The sequence below is a fragment of the Anser cygnoides genome, chromosome 12, assembly GCF_040182565.1.
Source record: "Anser cygnoides isolate HZ-2024a breed goose chromosome 12, Taihu_goose_T2T_genome, whole genome shotgun sequence".
Classification (NCBI taxonomy): domain Eukaryota; kingdom Metazoa; phylum Chordata; class Aves; order Anseriformes; family Anatidae; genus Anser; species Anser cygnoides.
This window is the reverse complement of record NC_089884.1, coordinates 104,414-110,357: the sequence shown is the minus strand read 5'-3', so window position 1 is coordinate 110,357 and position 5,944 is coordinate 104,414. Positions and strand designations below refer to the sequence as shown.

Sequence of the window (5,944 nt, the reverse complement as noted above, 5' to 3'; positions counted from 1 at the left end):
TTGCCTAGCAACCGCCCGAAACGCAGCGCTTCCGGCCCAGCGCTGGGGGCCGGAGCAGTCGGACCGCTGAGTTCCGCGGCGGGCGCGAGGCCGCGCCTGGCCCCGCCGAGGCGCTCCCGGGGCGCTGGAGGTCGCGTCCCGGGTCCCGGTGCCGTGGCAAGCGCCCACGGCCGCGTCCCGCTCCCGTTGCCGGCCGCAACGAGCCGTCCCGGAGCGCGCGAGCCCAACGCTCATTGGCTGCTGCGCCCGTTGCTCCTCGGCGCCCCGGCGCGCTGATAGGCGCGGCGTCCCGTCAGTCCGGCGCCTCGCCGTCGCCGCGGTGAGGGCGAGGGCTGCGGGCGGGCGCCCGATGGCGGGCGTGGAGCTCTTCTCGCACCCCGCGCTCCACACTCGGTACCGAGCCGGGCTCTGCTCCGCTGCTGCGCTGGCGCTGCTGCTCATCGCCGTGCTCACCTACGTGCCGCCGCTGCTGGTGGCCTACCGCAGCCACGGTGAGCGCCGCTCGGCCCCGTGCGGCCCGGCCCGGCCCGGCGCTGAGGCCCCGCGCTGTGTCTGCCCGCAGGTTTCTGGCTGAAGCAGAGCGCGTACCGTGAGCAGCCCACTGTGCGGTTCCGGTACGAGGTGCTTTTCGTGGCAACTACCGGGCCCGGCCCGGGCAGTTTCTTGGCATGGAGCACGTTCCCAGCGTTCAACCGGCTCCAGGAGGACAGACTGCGAGTCCCGCTTCTGTCGGTAGGCGTACCGGGCGGTGCTGGCGGGGGCGCGGGTCGCGTTGGTGGTGCCCGCGAGCGAGCGGCTGGGCGCGCACCGCTGCCGTCGAGGAACAGCAGCCTCGTGCCTAACTTCGCGCCTCATGGCACGACTCTCTCGGGACAGGTAGTTTTTAATCAGCTCTTTTTTTCTTTTCTTTTTTTTCTTCTTTTTTCCTCCCTCTTTTTTTTTTTTTCCTTTTTTTCCTCCTTGTATGATTTATTGCACTCAGAAGCTTGCAGGGGTTCACAGGTAACCCCTGGTTTTGAATCCAGGTATGTGCTTTCAAAAGCCTGAAGTCTCTCCTCTGCAACCAATTGTTCCTTCTGGGACTCAACAGTAGCAGTTATTTATCTGTAAAAGCTCTGTTATGCCTCCCTGTTACGTTTGCAGATGGCTGAAGAACTGGGCATTTGTGGCACAGAAGCATAGCAAGTCTTGGTTCCCAACCAGGGATTGTACAAGGCATACAGAAGCCAATAAGAAGCAGGCTACAAGGGCAGAAGGCAGAAGTTGTGCATTCACACAGGATGTGGCAGAAGATCCATCATTATGCATACCAATGCCAGCATACAGGGAAGATTGCTGGAACGGCATAGGGCAGAAGAGTTCTTATAGAGCCTGATGAACTTTCCCTCCCTGTGGAGCACCTGGGGCATAGTGTTACAAACAAAATTTAGGTTTCTTGCTTGTCTCTAGCCTCGTGTCTTTAAAGTAGCTTTTTACTGGTTTTTTGACGTGGTTCGTTTGATTCCTTTTTATGTGTATGTTGCAGTTGTGGAGATTTCCTGGACAATAACTATTTTTTGTATTTCTTTTTAACAGGAACTTCTTAAGCAAACACGCAAAACCATTCTTACTGCTTCTTTTAGACTAGGGAAGAAGACAAAAATCAAGATGGCAAAATGGATCAGTTGCATTTTAAATTGGAGCTTCCACTACAACCTACCGAGCATGTAGTTGGTGTTCAGCTGATTCTAATCTTTTCCTACCAGCTCTACGTGAGCATTTTTCGTTTTATTCATTGTGACATATAGGCCCAATATAATATTCCAGCAGTGGTTATGCAAAGGAAGAAAGAATCTTTATGCATTTGAAATTCCTATTCAAAAGATTTATTTTGCTAACATACTTGATTTCCTTCTCTACTGGGTCATTCCTAGTTTTGGTTTGTTCCATTAGTATTGTGGCTGGTGTGTGTTTTGTTGTCGTTGTTTTGTGGTTGTTTTTTGTTTGTTTTTGAAGCTGTACATCCTATTGGGTTATAGTGCAGCATAGAGGATAGATGCACAGTAGTAGAGGTTGGAGGGACAGGCTGCTGCAGGATCCTGAAACTCCATAGGTTTTGTTTGTTTAAGAGCTTTTGAAGCAATGATAATCATCTGTCAGGATCATCTGTACCTCATAGGTGTGAGGGGACAAGAAGGTGTCTCAGGGAGACAAGAACGCTTCTGCTGCCATTGTCTCTCTCAAGTAGCAGTGTGATTAATAGCTAGAAGAGTGGATAAAACACGGCTGCACAGAGAAGCCATGGATGCATCTGAAAGGAGCAATAATATATAGCATAGAGTTTGATGTAGCCAAACAGATGAGGACGTTTTACTAGAGAGATTAGGTTTAGCTTGTCTGAGAGACTCTTGCTGGCTGCAGGTGGACAAGTTTAGCAAGAACAGCTGAGGTTAAAAAAAAAACAAAACAAAAAAAACCTTAAACCTCTGAGTTCCAGAGTAAAAGTCTTTACAGTCCTAAATTTATGTGCTGAAGCATCAGGTTAGTCATTAATATGATGTGGAAAGTTCCAGTAGTCACAATGCCTTTGTTTTACAGTAAATGTGAAAATTTTTCTTCAGATTGGGTGGGTGGTGAGGGCAGAGGAACTTCCTTATCTAGCCCTTATTGCAGGGTATTGGTTTTGATGTCTGAATATTTTAAAGTTTACCTGCAATGAATGTGTTTAATTATCTTGCTGCTTTTAACATGTTATGGAAAGTCTTTTTTTTTTTTTTTGTCATTAGCCACAAACTGTTGGACTTCGCTGAATTATGTATGGAACTTTATAAATCAATCAAAGTTAGTTAATCAAGAACTATGCTAGTTCACTTACAAAAACTTATTACTATTTCTCATTTGGTCCTCCCTTCTTTAGAATAATGTGATGATTTGAAACTTGGGCATCAATAAAATAAAATCTATGCAGAAAATTTATAGATACAAAGAGGTAGAAAACTGTGGTTTTGTTTGCTTTTCCTGATTTTTTTTTCTCATGTTCACTGTTTCAGAGAATGTCAACACTTGTGATGCAGAGCATGGCTTTTCTTCAGTTTTTTTCTCCTGTACCAGGGTCTCAGCTCTATATGAATGGAGACCTGAAACTGAACCAGAGGCAATTACTTAACCACTGTGGACTGGATACCAGATACAATGTGAGGACTTTTTTATTATTATTTTTTTTACTTTTTTTTTTCTCTTGTCCATTAATTTCCTCCCTTACTAGCACCATAGGTGACACTCTAGTTATTCATACCTGAGGGACCCAAGGAAATGGCTTGAAGCTGCAACGGGGGGGGCAGTTCAGGCTGGGTATCAGGAAAAGGTTCTTTACTGAGAGGGTGGTTGGGCACGGGAACAGGCTCCCCAGGGAAGGTGCAACAGCACCAAGCCTGCCTCAGATCAAGAAGCATTTGGACAATGCTCAGACACTTGGTCTGATTTTTTGGGTGGTCCTCTGGGGACTTGTTGGACTTGAGTTGGACTCGATGATCCTTGGGGACCCTTTCCAACTTGGGATATTCTGTGATTCTATGTTTGCACAGAGTGGACCGTAGAACTTCTGAACTCTTGTTTATTTGTAAGGCTGAAGGGTAGAAGAGGTTCTTCTGCCAAGATGTTTAGTCTGACATCTATGTGCTTTCCTTTCAAAACATGGTTACTTTGCTTAACACACTCGGTAGAATTACTTTCTTAAAGAGTGGACAAATAATGCAAATATCTCCTTGTGGCAACAGGTGTCTGTGGTCAATGGCACAAGTCCCTTTGCAGCTGACTATGATCTAACAAACATCATTGCAGCATATCGAGATAGAAATGGTAAGCCTGACTGTACAGCTGCTAATTGCAGCACAGCAGTAGTTAGCATATTGGTAGCTGCTCTTTGAGGATTTAAATTCTGTATTAGGACTGAAAACCCCATTAACTTGGATGTTTTCTTTCCCCATTTTAGTGACGACAGTTTTTTCAGATCCCAACCCTGTTTGGATGACTGGAAGAGCAGCAGATACACCATTCATCATTAATGCTACAATTCATTACCCAGAGGAAGTTATCCTATATCCTTAGAAAACTGCATTAACTGAAACACAATTGGATAGCATTATTTGAGCCTTTCATATACAGGCCAAATGAACACTGCTTTCTCTCTCAACTTCTTGCTAAACTTTTGCTTTGGTTGCTCAGCATATGCTGTAGTTTCAGAGTTAGCTGAATACCTGTTTGCCCATAACTCCATGTGTGCACCCTCCAGATGGTTCTGCTTACGTAACTACTTTCTGTCTTTACTGGGAGGAACCTCTGCTGCTTTTCACCCTTACTAAAATGACCATTTAAGGTGGTTTCTGAGCAATTCATAGGGAATTTTGTCAGTAAGCCTTGCTTTGGTCCTGCACTTTGTTGTGGATACAGAAGAGAAGTAATGTTTGCTACTGGCAAAGCATGATATTATATTTTCTGACCTAAAGCAAAGCAGAAATCTGTATACGAGGTAGGTTCAGCAAACAATAACCCCTGAAGTGGATGTGGCAAATCTGTTATATATGCAGACAGACCTGAAAACGTTTTGCTCCAAAAGAATGATTTATGTTCTTTACTCAGTTTCTCAGACAAGAGCTGGCCTGTGTTTTGAAGAAAATGTATATAGCACATCTCTCACAAGGTTTATTTACCTGCCTGAGTATTACCAATATCTACTTTCTGGTGAAGCAGGGACAAAATAGACTCTTCCCACAGAATTGATTTGAACATCTTCAAGGATAGGTATTCTGTACAGCGTTTCTGTGGTAAAATGCTTTTTGAGATTTCTGTGACTCAGAAGCTTTGCAGTTGCCACACAAACTGATGTTTAACCAATTTGGTGCCTTTTCACCTCTGATTCTATTGTTTAGTTACTGCAGTGGTTGTATCAGAAGCTTCTTCATTAACACTCCTTGACTCTCTTTAAATATCAGCCAGGATTTTGGGAAATTATTAAATTTGCCTGGATCCAGTATGTCAGCATTCTCCTTATCTTTCTCTGGGTCTTTGGTAGGATTAAAATGTTTGTGTTCCAGAATCAGGTGTTCGCTACAACTCCAATATCAGCAGTTCTGCCATTGTCTCCAGTGTTGTCTTACAAACAGCATCAGTCCTGAGGAAATGCCTGAGAAAACTTTAATGAAACCCAGTTCAAAAATAAGTACCTGCTTTTATTATCTGTACACACTTTTTACTTTGAAAGATAGAACTTGGTACGTATGTTCTGAGTATGTTCTCTTTTTGCTATATGTTGCTATGACATTATGTAATTTTTTTCTTTTTAAAATATGTTCATTCATGCATTTCTGTGGGAACATTGCTCTGGGACTGAAATGTTTAATTTTGGACAGTTAAACAAAACACCATAAAACAGGTTGTTCTTTGTTTTTGATGAGATTATGTGGCCACAGGGGCAGAGTACAAGAAAAAATATACCTGCATGTGGATCCATAACAACTAGTAGGGAGACTTCTTCCTGAAGCTCCTTTTCTTGGAAGGCTGGCTGTAAGGACTATTCCTTTGGCTTGCTAAGCAGCAGTAAATAAAAATTCCACTGCAGTCCAACACCATGCTACTGCACAGAACTACCGTGTATGCACATGTCAGTGAGTAATCTAAACCTCGTTCACTGAGGGTGGATTCAGAAGCATGCTAAAATCACTTCGCTTTCTGGAAGTGTCTCATTAAGAGAAGAAGTAAGTAGTGGGTTAAAAGTCTCTCACATAGATAAAAGCGGGAACGTAAATGTTTGGAGGGCCGAGTATTAAGAGCCTGCCTCAGGAGCGTTTTCAGGGGCGATGCCAGATTGAAAACGCCTCCGCGCTCGTTTAAGGAGCCGAGCGGCCTGCGGCGGGCGGCGCCACCCGGCCCCCCTGCACGGCTCGCGCCAGGCCGCTAACGGCACCGC

At 45.2% G+C, this 5,944-nt stretch overlaps 1 protein-coding gene and 1 long non-coding RNA gene across 5 annotated transcripts; both read left to right on the top strand.

Moving 5' to 3' along the window:
• The first annotated feature begins 168 nt into the window (after positions 1-168).
• On the top strand, positions 169-5,412 carry TMEM231 (transmembrane protein 231). Of its 4 annotated transcripts, none has more exons than XM_067004383.1 (7): positions 169-491; positions 563-732; positions 1,623-1,751; positions 3,030-3,173; positions 3,756-3,837; positions 3,971-4,081; positions 4,969-5,412. In XM_067004383.1, the coding sequence occupies exons 1-7, from the start codon at positions 350-352 to the stop codon at positions 5,151-5,153; spliced, it is 963 nt and encodes a 320-aa protein (XP_066860484.1). In that variant the 5' UTR covers positions 169-349; the 3' UTR covers positions 5,154-5,412. The 4 variants fall into 4 exon arrangements, with proteins under 4 accessions (XP_066860484.1, XP_066860482.1, XP_066860485.1 ...); XM_067004381.1 differs by having other exon boundaries at positions 563-876; XM_067004384.1 differs by lacking the exon at positions 1,623-1,751.
• On the top strand, positions 883-1,480 carry LOC136791791 (uncharacterized). The gene is made up of 2 exons (XR_010834520.1): positions 883-1,025; positions 1,144-1,480. It is a non-coding gene; the product is annotated as an uncharacterized lncRNA (long non-coding RNA).
• Positions 5,413-5,944: the final 532 nt, after the last annotated feature.

Bases quoted from the DNA above. Each gene is read 5' to 3' on its own strand.
- TMEM231 (XM_067004381.1), top strand. From the start codon at position 350: ATGGCGGGCGTGGAGCTCTTCTCGCACCCCGCGCTCCACACTCGGTAC. The intron at 1,752-3,029 runs GTGAGCATTTTT...TCACTGTTTCAG, and splicing joins TCTTTTCCTACCAGCTCTAC to AGAATGTCAACACTTGTGAT. The intron at 3,838-3,970 runs GTAAGCCTGACT...TCCCCATTTTAG, and splicing joins AGCATATCGAGATAGAAATG to TGACGACAGTTTTTTCAGAT.